We start from the raw sequence: 12,286 nt of genomic DNA on the forward strand, positions 1-12,286 counted from the left end.
CAGTTAGTGGCTCTTACCCTCAGCATGGTCTGCTGATCTTCACTGTACTCAACTTGGGCAGATGAGAGGTTTATCACTGCTCTCTCCACACTGTCTCTCTCACTACGGTACAGGTACACATATGGCCGTCGCACCACAATGTAACGCTTCACCCAGCCGCTGGTATGTGTCTCCAGAAAATGCAGATAGCCTTTCTTCGACACAATAGGGCTGGGGTCAAGAGAAAATTATTATATGGCGTTTAGAGGCTTTTGCAACGTATATATGGTGTATATTATAAATTCTGTATGGCTACCTGACACGAATCTCCTGGATGTTTGGGATGAAGGAGCAGCTCCTGGGCTTTCTCTCTACAGGGCTGAAAGGATCAAGATCAGGGCTTGATGCTCCAGAATTAGCCTCAGCACCTCTGAGAAATGACAACAGAACAAGAAATTTTGTTAGAAATTAGAGACACTTGGACGTCAGGTGATAATATTATGTTATGGGAGGCCTTGAGAATAAGAATGGTTGTGCATATGTGGGATCAGGTTTTTTTTAATACTAACCTGAAGTCTTGACTGCCAAAGTGACCGTCCACCAATGAAGGACAGGTGGAGGAGGGCGTCAGGGTGCTCAGAGCAGAGGAAGAACTCTCTCTTAAAAGTGATGCTGACATTTCTGACAGCTAACACGCAAATATGGAGAAAAGAGGAACAGCACTGTAACCAACATATTGTAAAAATCTTTTTGTTAAAAATCTTATACAGCAAATAAAGATGTGCTTACCCATAAGGCATCTACTACACTAATCATGGTGCTCTAATTTAATGAATGAATAATAAAAGTGATTTAAACGAAAGTATAAGACCATTTTTGAAAATTTAAAGTAAAAACATTACTGGAATTTACTGTATAAATGTATTTTTAGTTAAATATACAGCGCAAACAGATGATGAATAAGTGTGAGAGAAGGAGTGAGGTGTTTATGAGGGTCTGAATAGACACTAAGACTAGGCTCACCTTGCTCTCACTGAGACTGCTGCTCACCTGGCTATACTGCCTGTTGAACGTGTGCATGAGCAGTCGCACACACTGCAGAGAGAAGAAGGTGGGGGCAAAACGTTAAGTGATATTCATAACAATGTATAGAGTTTAAAGTAAAGTGATGGGTCTGAGAGCACCCCACGTCCTATTGACACCACATTCAAATACCAGTCTAAGAACATGGGCAAGTGTGCTGCAATGTATAAAAAAATGCATTTTGATGATTTTGTTTTAGTCAGATGTTAGGATGACAAACAATTCGTTTAGGATGCATACCACAATAATGAAGATTGAATATATGGACATTTAGTCACATTGGATTTGGAAATACTATAGGTCATTTCTGTGCCACTGTGTGGATGCAGATAATAATCACCTTGGCTGCCAGTTCTCTCTGCCTCTCATTGGGACTGTCCAGACCCAGACTGACAACTGGATTCATCATGGGGCTGGAGGCCTTAGGTGAGTCCATCAAGTCTTTAGTACAAAAAGAGTCATGTCCCAGAAACAGAGATGCTTCTAGCTTCTCTCTCAGCAGAAGGTAATGCCTGGTCTTTTCCACCTGTGTACAAAAACGCCTCACGGTCATTTACTTTACAAACACCAAAAGTCAATTCATGTAAACAGGAAAGGTTTGACACATTACCTCTTGAAGAAGGCTCAGTTTCTCCAGCTCCCACTGGTGATCCAGGATAAGACTATCGCTGCGGGGCCTCCAGCCCGCGAGGTTCTCCTCTCCACGCACATACGCCACTGAGGTGTCCAGCACCCGTCTGCGCCTCCTCTGCATACCTGAGTCAAACGGGGTGGTTCATCATGCAAGATAAAGTTGTTTTCAAAGTACAGAAAGGAAATATGTGAAATTAGCATTTCGGGTAATGCTGAGTCTTACCGGGACTTCCAATGTCTGCCAAGTGGCAAAGGCTTAATTCGTACACTCCGGTCACGCGGTTACTAAAAAACAAAAAGTTGAAATAGTCTTTAACAAGTCATTCAACTCAGCCCTAACATACTACATATTCAAACATTCCAAAATCAAATGGTTCAACAAAATCAGTTTTGAATTAAGATTTCAAAACTGCACTCTGCTAACCTCTCAGATGGCCTGAATGCACCAGTGCTAAAGAGGTTTCGGATGGAGCGTGATGCAGGAAGCTTTGCATCTCTGGAGTAGAACACCATGCAGAAGTCCTTGGTTATGACTGTGGGCTGGGTGCAATTCTCCATCTACATATTACAGCGAAACAGATGACAATGAACAAAAATAACATCCTGAAAACTTTACTTGTGATAAGTTAGTGATATTATGGAGAAGGGTCTGGTTGCAGTAGTTGTACTTGCATTCTCATACTCAGACACATGCACAATGGATGCTGGAATTATCCAATGTACTTGATGTTTACCAATAGCAAAGAAACACATTTTTAACAAAATATTTTTCCTTTGTGTTTATCACAGGCTTTAAAGGAATAGTCTACCCTTTTGCCATATTAAACTATGTTATTACTTCAACCTAGACGAATTAATACATACCTATCTTTTTTCAATGCGTGCACTGTACAGCGTGTTGTGAATGTGTTAGCATTTAGCTTAGCCCCATTCATTCCTATGGTACCAAAAAAAAGTTTTATTTTGTGGCACCGTACTTACTGGTTTAACTCCTCATGTAACAGTCTTTAAATAGGGAAAACACGGAAGTGTTTGGTGGCTTCCCTGTTTGGTACCATAGGAAGGAATGGGGCTAGGCTAAATGCTAACACATTCACAACACGCTGTACAGTGCACGCATTGAAAAAAGATAGGTATATATTAATTTGTCTAGGTTGAGGTAATAACATAGTTTAATATGGCAAAAGGGTAGACTATTCCTTTAATACATTTTATATTTTAGTTTTGAAGTGAGACACTGTTTTATTATTTACAGCAAAGCTAATAATTATCAAAGATACAAAGAAGTTGTTAGATCTAACAACCAATACAAAATCATAGTTTAAAGGAAAACACCACCGTTTTTCAATATTTTACCTCAACTTAGACGAATTAATAAATCCCTATCTTTTTTCAATGTGCACACTTAATCTTTGTACAGCGCATTGTAAATGTGTTAGCATTTAGCCTAGCCCCATTCCTTAGGATCCAAACACGGATGAATTAAGAAGCCACCAAAAACTTCCATGTTTTCCCTATTTAAATATTGTTACATGAGTAGTTAAACAAGTAAGTATGGTGGCACAAAAAAAACGTGACGATTTTTTAAGCGAATAAAAAATGAGAACTATATTGTATGGCAGAAGAGCACTTAGTTTGCAGCACTTTGACCTTGGCGCGCAGTAACATCATCACTCCTGACTACTCCCCCTCTCGCTCAAACTTCTGTCAATATTACTGCACTTGAGGTCGAAGTGCTGCAAACTAAGTGCTCTTCTGTCAAACAATATATTTCTCATTTTGTTTTCGCTTAAAAAATCACCACATTTTATTTTGTGCCACCATTGTGTAATGAATCATGTAACAGTTTAAATAGGGAAAACATGAAAGTGTTTGGTGGACGTGCTCAGAGAATGTAGGTTGTGACTGCAAGTGAGGTCACTGCCAGGAAGCGCATGTGTCTTGAGTGCAAGTCTGAGAATGCAAGTGGATCTGCTGCAGCCAGACCCTTCTGACATTATGCGTGTCGTGATATTGCTTTTGATTAGACAAACTTCTACTACATTGCTGTTAAAAAGATGACATTTAACAGTAGAGTTCTGTTTACCTCAAGGTAGGCAGACAAAGTGATGTAAATTTTCTCTCCATAGGGAGTGACACGGTTCAGCAGCAGAGAGTTGTGCATGGAGCTGTCCCATGCCACCTCAAAACGGTAAAATGTCCTGAGAAGAGATTTATGGATAATGTCACATAACAATGAATTATGTTTAAACTATGCTTTTAGTGATGTATGCTGAGTCATCAGAAAGCGATTTATACTGAGGTTAAAAAAAACATACCTATGGTCAATTCCCAGTGATACCCTGACAGGAAATACAGATCCCCAGGTTAGTGAATTAAAATTTGTTAAAGTTAGAGAGCTGAGCTGTTAGTTTTGTTAAAGTTAATTTTAGAGAATTTTACTAATGCTATTGCATTTAAAGCTATTTTTCACAAACACAACACACACCACAAAGCTTTAAATATAGCTTAACATCTATACATTTGTCATAATAAAATGTATAGTTCACGTTCTCTTATAAGTCCACGAGGAGATTTTTTCTATGCAATAGCACCTGTCATCATAAGATGGCCGAATGTATCCAGATGACAGGATGTTGAGGGATAGGATGTTGGGATCTATGATCGTCTCGTCCGCCTCGGGTGTGTTACGGATGCGTCCTGAAATAGAGAATTTACATTGCTGAGTCACCTGAAACTCTGCCTGAACATTCGGGAGAAACATCTCCATTTATCCTTAAGTTCAATGAGCTTTTAAATAACAGGAAGGTTATGATAAGCTGCTTCTGATAAGCAAACACAAAAACGTTTACTAACCTATGACAAGCTCTTTAACCTCCTTCCACTCAATGTCATTGCCAGTTTCATGGGCTATAGTAACTGTTATTCTCCTTTGGATCCCCTGTTGAAAATAAGTCATCCCAAATCCTTAGTTAAAATTTGACCAATAAAATCACTTATAAAATTTTGCTCAGTATATGAAAGAGTTAATGAATCACATGTCATGTAAACGTGTCATAAAGATAACTTAATTAAGCATGCTAACATGCAAGTATGTGGTATTGTAAATTAACAAGTAGTAAAGAACTAGTAGTCATTGATTTACTCAATTCTACTTGCATTACAAATAGTAATTTGTTTGAGTTAATGGTTTAGTTTAAGGTGTGCAACCACCACCTATTTAGTTTTTTGGGGAGCACTGTTATCATTTCTATAGCCATTAATTAAACATTTAATTGTCTTACTAGATAAGTCAAAGCAGGTTTACCTGGTGCAATAGGAATGTACCATGACATGGCATTCCACCTCTGTGATCAACGACAGCTGGGATGTAGCTGAAAAAGTACACAAACAGGTACAAGGGTTACATTACTGTACATATAAATACCCTAGTGTACAAACAGGCTTCAATGAGTAACTTACTGGGTACTGATATACACAAGTCATTAAAGTTTATCCAAAACTCACTCTCCATTGGCTTCCAGCTCACAGATCTCAAAAAATGCCATAAGGTCATATTTGGAGTGACAGGGGCCGGCGGTGGAGCGTGTCAGGGTGCTCAGTTTAGTGGCGGGTACTGGGGGAAGGACACAAGCAATGTTAAGACACAAAGACAAACTTGGAACGTAATATACAATGAAAATGTCCAAGTCCTCACCTGGCTTTGACAAAGGCATAACTCTGGGAAACTGCCTTCTTGCAGGACGTAAAGAACTACAGAAAGGTAAAATACAGTAGATGTGTTGGAATGGTAATATACATGACTTGTAAATGGTCAAAACGTGCCGAGTCATTCTTTACCTGATTAAGTCTTTACATAGAGGAGGGAAGGGCTGTTTTTGATAGTGCCCGAATACCTCAAAAACAATTGGCTGACTTTTAATGTATTCCACAAAGGACTTGGTGACCTCTACGGTTATCTACAATGGTAGCAAACACACATACAGGTGTAAATTATTTAGTCGTGACATCACAAACACAGTTAACTTATGTAAGTCTGTGCGTACATTCTGCACATGGTAAAATCCCAGAGGAGGCCCTCTGCCTGTGTTCTTCAAGGGTTCAGTAGAAAATGCCTCATCATGCCTGTGAATAAAGCTGGAGGATAGAACAGAGGTTAAGTTTTATGTCAAACTAACTCTATTGTATTGTATTGTATTGTATAGAAGAAAACATCCACTCACTTGAACTGGCAGAAGATGTCTGCATACTCAGCTGAGATGCTGGAGGCCTGGAGAACGGTGACTCTAAAGGTGAAGTTGCTGCCAACCTTTAAGTGCTGTAAAGATGTTTCCTGAGTCACATCAAGAGGACATTCCAGACAAGCCTTCAGAGGACTGTTAGGAACATCGGGAGAGGCTAGAAGAAGCAACACAGCAGGATACAAATTGAGTTTCCTTATGCAAATATTTTATCATGCAGTGTCACTATTTAGGCCCTGTGTCCACCCAGGGGGCAACCTTCTGGTGAAGCCAACACAGAAGCAACTTAAACTGCAATTCATCGACTGGCTGCTAGAGGCTGGCTCCAAAAGGAAGTTAATCCCATAGAACCGCATGTTAAAATGCCCAACTTTACAGCAGCAATACATGTTTACAGCCTGGTACGACAAGCGTTTTTGGTTTATATAGCTAATTTTGAACTTCATGAAAACTGTGATGGGGGTGAATTTTTTTGTAACTCATCCGTTTATATTATATTAAGCCTTAATGTTCTGCATAATTAAGGGCGTGGCCACTTGAATGAATGCCGCTGCTGCAACTACCGTGCCAAGATGGCAGTGGCAGTCTCCACTAATTATTGGCTTTAAAAATGCTCTTCACAAACCTATGGGTGATGTCACAGACATTAAATCCATATTCTACAGTCTGATTTTTTACGCCAGAATAAAAGTATAGTCCTAGCCTAGCCAATATCTGCCTAGAAAATCACAACTTTTAATTTTCTGTCTGTCTTCTTCGTACACAATGTAACTACAGAAGAGTCAAGTTTTAAATAGGAAAAATATCTAAACTATTTGGTTATTTTTTAGCGCGATGCTAATAGACTAATCAGATTCTATGGATTGTGCTAAGCTATGCTAAAAGTGGTAATGCAAGACCCGGAGATCGGCTGAATGGATTCCAAACCGCTAAAAATCTAATGTTTAACTCTAGGGGAGCTGGAAAATGAGCATATTTTCAAAAAAAGTGGAGTGTTCCTTTAAGCATAGACTGTAAAATATGGATGTAATGTCTGTGACATCATCCATAGGTTTGTGAAGAGCATTTTTAAAGCCAATAATTAGCGGAGCCTGCCACTGCCACTGCTATCTCCCATTATTCGCATTTACTCTTTTCCGCATAAGACAAAAACCACCTCAAGCGAGCCCAAAAACATTTTGCGAATTAAAGGGAATTTTATTTGAAATTTGGGGTTTACATCACTCGTTTTTTATGCAATACTTACAAAATGTGCATAAAATCAGAGTGATGGAAACCCAGCTATTGACACCATAAGAGTTTGTCGCATGGCACTGCAACCATTGTGGGCTGCATCACAGATTATAATGGGGTTTGTTGTCTTTTGTAGACACTGTGAGGCAATCCTTTAAAAAATATTTGTAATTGTCTAAGTTGTTACCTGCACAGGTGTTGTTGTTCATCTCATCAGCACTGAGTCCCATCTCTGAGTTTTGTCCTTCTCCTTCTACGAAGCGCAGTTCCTCTTGAGATGTGCTTGTGTGAGACACCCCAGCACAGCATGACTCTGTCTGAAACTGAACAGAAGGTCAAACAGAAGTTCTTGAGGGCCTGTCACATTTGCCAAACTATGCAAGTTAAGTGAGCCTATTAACTCTTTCCCGCCATTGATGAGTTAACTTGTCAATAATGAGAACAGGCTTCCCTGCCAATGACGGCTTTCCACAATACCGCTATATCCACCATTATTCCGCAACTTATGTAACCCAGAATAACACCTCACATGAAAGAGAAAGAGCTCCGTGGATGCTTTGAGGATGGCTCTGATGGGATCTCTATCAAAAGTCCTTCACAATTATCTCAGCTTTTTGCTCAAAATTTGTAGCCTGGTTAGCCAGACCTACATCAAGATGTAAGGTCTGGCAACTCTTCACACAAACGGCTCAATGCAAGGGGCGGGATATAAGGTTGTCCCTCAAAATGCCTCTGCACGCAATAGGATAGCGCTATGACCAATCAGGGCAACGAAGAACGAAGTTTTCAAGTAGGAACCGTCGCAGCTCTGTCGTCATCATGTTAAGCCCGCCCCACAGACGCTACACACGATGTGATTGGCCTGACCAAATTTTGGTTTTTGGAGCTGTTAAGTGTATTGTGAGTGCCTAGACTAAACCCTGGCAGCAAATATATTTTGCGGCCGCTAGGGTGCGTCTAGATTTCTAGGCTACAAAATTTGGTGTTTTTGAAGAAACCTACCCATATATGAGAGGTGATAATAAGAGAACTAATCAAGGTAGGATAAAATACTTTTAAGTTTGAAAGCAGAGGGTCTGTTCTTATATTTGATATATATTGAATGTTTATATATTTAAAAAAGAAAAAATTTCTGGAAGCCATTAAACTTTTGTGAAAATTATGAAAAATGCTGGCCCTGGCTGGCAACTTAAAAAAAAAACACTGGCAGGGAAAGAAATCCAGTGAGCTGATAAATGTGAGAATAAACTTGGCAGGACAAAAGCATCAGTTATATAGAATAAGGAACAGAACCAACCTTCTCAAACTGTTGATCCTCAAATGAGATCTTGGCAGTTCCTGACTGTCGTACACCTGAACCATAATCAGGTGCCTCTTCATCAGCTGAAACAATAAGAAATCAAATCTCATGATTGAACATCAGATCTTTGGCTATTTTTCTTTTGTCACTACAGTAGCTCTCTTTTCAATGTAAAATCAAATTAATATTAAATATGCATGAATTTTGGTAAGCAGACACAGAATAATCTGTACATTATCACAAAATAAACCAATTGGGGGGGGGGGGGGGGGTGTAGGGGGTGAAAAAATTATCAATTAAAATTAAATCATAAAATGTAAATAAATAATTTTAAACTAAAAAATCTAAATTAAACAAAAATATGTTTTATTTGTTTAATCTGCATGTCACATGATATAACACTACATTATATCAGATAACAATTTATCTCATGCGGAATTTACATGTTTTATGTACCAATAAAAGAAAATGATTATAAATATGTAAAATACTACTTATTAAATATTTAAAACAGATAAAATACATTTTGAATTAAACATGCAAATGTGTTATTAAATTATTTATATAGGGTAGCCGACTTTCAAGTAAAAAATGTAGGTCAAGGGGGTTCGGCTGACCAGAAGGTTTGAAAACCCCTGATATATAGTATATTTGAGTGATCTACAACTGATACTTGGCTATCAGGTTTTGTTTTCTACAATTACTGAAAAAATAATTTTTTATTAACATCTTAAACTTAAACTTAAAGATGATCTTACCAGAGATGGCTTGAACTGCCACTCGTAGGAAGCCCTTGACCTCACCCTTCTCGCTCACAATGGCCACACGGTGCACCAGTGGCACAGGATACAGCAGGTTACTCAGATACACAAATGCCCTATGGGAGAAGAAGGAGAAGATGGTGGAAAACAGAGCAAAGGAAAAAAAGAGAGTGTTTTGAAGCATGAAAGTAAGATGTTGAGAAACCAGAGGAAAAATTGGGTTAACATTAATGGAGAAAAGAGCTGAAATGAGGAAAAAATGCCAGTGATGAAGGTCGACTCACCACACTGCCACTAGACAACACAACATCAGACACAAAAAAGCAACTAAACAAGAAGCTGCTCCAGCAAAAGCCAAACAAGTGCCCTGCAGGTTTGCAGTCATCTGTGAAAATGCTATTAAGGCCCTCTTACAAATCTGATAAAGGAAGTGGTGATAGTACGAGTCTTATTCTCTGTGAGGGTTGGTGAAGGGTTTGAAGGTACATGCATATAGAGCAGAACTACCCCACAACATAATTTATAATTTAGGAACGTTTGACTGATTACAAAGATTAGACTCACTAGTTTGTCAAACCTATAAACATAGATGGTTTTGGCACATTATACTGATGTTTCAGTAACTGAATCAAGGATTTTGTGTCTACTTGAACAAGACAATACACCAAATACAATCAATTTTGGTGACAGACTGGTCTACTGTATGTCGTTTCTTTATTCAAATCATTCAATCAATCATCTCAGATCTGCCCTCTTGATCCCAATGTGTTTTTCCGTCACCTCCTTAATTCTCGACGAGACTGAGCTTTACAGGCGGGGTCAAGAGTGGCAGGAGGGGAGGAGCTTACGACAAGATTGGTGAGGTGCAAATAGAGCATGCTCAGATAAACAAAATATTTTGTGAGAAAATAAACTCCAAATTTGGCCTTTATGGGCCAGATGCAAACTGGAAAGCAAAATACTGAAATGACATTAGCATACATGGATTTTACCCCATCAACTTAAAAGAGAAATCAAAGTCAACACACATCACAAATCTTGTATGTTGCATATGCGTAAGAAAGTAAAAGTGGGCGAGCCAATCCTAAACCGAGATACAAATTTTTAGTTCTGGCATGCCTGTTTGAGACTGCTGTAGTGGAAACCAGCTCTTTCATCTTGAGCTCTGTAGCTTTAACAATCTACAATCAGCTGACTCTTTACAGCAACTGTAGGCACAATGAAATTTAGTTAAAATACTGAGGTTTTAGAAAAATTTAATTTGTCTTTCAAAACAGAGCAGAACTGATAGCATGACATTAAGCATTTACAATAGAGTTGCTTATATCTGGCATATTCTTGCTCTGGGTCTTTAAGCCACCCAAGTTGGCCATTATCAAAAATATCACTTTGTCCAATGGTACGTTTCTTGCATTATACTCTGCAATAAGCCAACAATGTGTGCAAGAGGAATCAGTTGCCCCACATGAGAAATATTAATTAAAAATCTGTCACCAGTAGTCAATATTTTTTGCTTGATTTCCTCATATTCAGTTACTGAAAACCTCAGATGTAGGCCCAGATGTATTCTGAAGACTTTCGTAGCATTTTCTGCACTTAATCTGAGAGAAAGCGTTAAAAAATTGCATATGACTGACAAAACTGTTCCATGTGGGCTTTATTATATGCAAATATAGCAAACATGGCAAATGAGGCTATACGGTGGCAAGAAAAAGTATGTGATTGTGAACCCCTAGGAATGAACTGGTTTTCTACTTTGATTTGCCATAAAATGTGATTTGATTCTATTCTAGGTCACAACAATAGACAAACACAGTGTGCATAAGCTGACAACACACAAACAATTCTAGTTTCTGGTGTTTTTTCTAAAAATACCCATTCAACATTTACAGTGCTGGAGGAAAATGTGAGTGAACCCTTGGATTTAATAGCTTTTTGAACCTCCTTTGGCAGCAATTACTGCTAGCAAGCACTTTCAGTTCTGAATCAGACCTGTACATCGTTCAGAAGGAATTTTTGCCCAATCCCCTTTACAAAACTTCAACTCAAGAATCATTTATAGAATGTCTGTTGTGAACCGCTCTCTTGCGGTCTGATGTTTGAGTAGGCCATTCCAAATGGCGCATTTTGTTTTTTTTAAGCCAGTCTGTGGTGGATTTACTTTGATGCTTAAGGTCATTGTCCTGCTGCATCAACTGGCGGACAGCCACCCTGACATTATTCTGTAGGATATTTTGTTAAAGTTGGGAATTCATTTCCCCCTCTATGATAGCAAGTGGCCCAGGCCCTAAGACAGTGAAACATGCCCAAATCATGATGTTCCCTCCACCATACTTCACTGTTGGGATGATGTTTTAATGTGTAATCTGGGCCCTTTTTGCATCATAGTATTTTTCCAGAACAATTCAACTTTAGTTTCATCAGTTCATAAAATATTTTCCCAGTAGCAGCACTAAGGTTTGCCAAGGTGCTCTTTTGCAAACTACAGGCTCACAACAATGTTTTTCGTGAGAGCATGTGTGCCAGTTCCAATTATGTCTTTAAGCCTTTCCTGTTACTTGTGGGGTCTTCTTTATTCAATTGAGTGTACTACGTTGTGCTTTTGGAGTCATCTCGACTATGTGCCCCCTTCTAGGAAGGGTAGCTACAATATTAAACTGTCTCCATTTATAGACAATTTGTCTAACTGTTGCCTGTTGGATGACTAAACATTTTGAGATAGTTTTGTATCCCTTTTCAGCCTCATGAAGTGCAACAACTCTTTATCGGATATCTTTAGAAAGGCATGGTTCATAAGAGCTGATGCTTCTAAATGACAGCAATCTTAGGACAATGTCTTTTAATCAATCATAGTAGCACTAAACCACACCTTTAAACTCATTTTATTAATTGGACTCCAGTTTGCCAGCTTCTGACACAAATAAGCTTTCATTAAAGTAATTAGTCTATGGATTCACTTACATTTTCCTCCAGCACTGTAAATTTTAATTGGGTGTTTTCAAAAAAGACACAAGAAACTAGAATTATTTGTGTTGTCAGCTTATGCACATTGTGTT

General features: G+C 38.7%; 1 protein-coding gene across 13 annotated transcripts in view; it reads right to left on the reverse strand.

The window, feature by feature from the left end:
- The window catches only part of kif1ab (kinesin family member 1Ab), a 31,728-nt gene that overhangs the window by 3,378 nt on the left and 16,064 nt on the right, over positions 1–12,286 (reverse strand). For 4 of the 13 annotated variants that reach the window (XM_065276165.2, XM_065276163.2, XM_065276168.2 and 1 more), the window contains 22 exons: positions 9,228–9,346; positions 8,467–8,552; positions 7,357–7,492; positions 5,919–6,093; positions 5,742–5,832; positions 5,536–5,654; positions 5,393–5,448; positions 5,203–5,311; positions 5,003–5,069; positions 4,552–4,636; positions 4,290–4,395; positions 4,014–4,037; positions 3,782–3,896; positions 2,120–2,253; positions 1,919–1,980; positions 1,673–1,818; positions 1,403–1,588; positions 1,003–1,074; positions 769–801; positions 549–667; positions 296–409; positions 18–210 (listed from right to left, as the gene is read on the reverse strand). In XM_065276165.2, coding sequence (XP_065132237.1) covers positions 18–210; positions 296–409; positions 549–667; positions 769–801; positions 1,003–1,074; positions 1,403–1,588; positions 1,673–1,818; positions 1,919–1,980; positions 2,120–2,253; positions 3,782–3,896; positions 4,014–4,037; positions 4,290–4,395; positions 4,552–4,636; positions 5,003–5,069; positions 5,203–5,311; positions 5,393–5,448; positions 5,536–5,654; positions 5,742–5,832; positions 5,919–6,093; positions 7,357–7,492; positions 8,467–8,552; positions 9,228–9,346 — 2,347 coding nt within the window. The remainder of the gene's footprint in view (positions 1–17; positions 211–295; positions 410–548; positions 668–768; positions 802–1,002; positions 1,075–1,402; positions 1,589–1,672; positions 1,819–1,918; positions 1,981–2,119; positions 2,254–3,781; positions 3,897–4,013; positions 4,038–4,289; positions 4,396–4,551; positions 4,637–5,002; positions 5,070–5,202; positions 5,312–5,392; positions 5,449–5,535; positions 5,655–5,741; positions 5,833–5,918; positions 6,094–7,356; positions 7,493–8,466; positions 8,553–9,227; positions 9,347–12,286) is intronic. The other 9 variants (XM_065276175.2, XM_065276164.2, XM_065276172.2 and 6 more) reach the window with 3 other exon arrangements.

Source organism: Paramisgurnus dabryanus, chromosome 6 (assembly GCF_030506205.2).
Source record: "Paramisgurnus dabryanus chromosome 6, PD_genome_1.1, whole genome shotgun sequence".
Classification (NCBI taxonomy): domain Eukaryota; kingdom Metazoa; phylum Chordata; class Actinopteri; order Cypriniformes; family Cobitidae; genus Paramisgurnus; species Paramisgurnus dabryanus.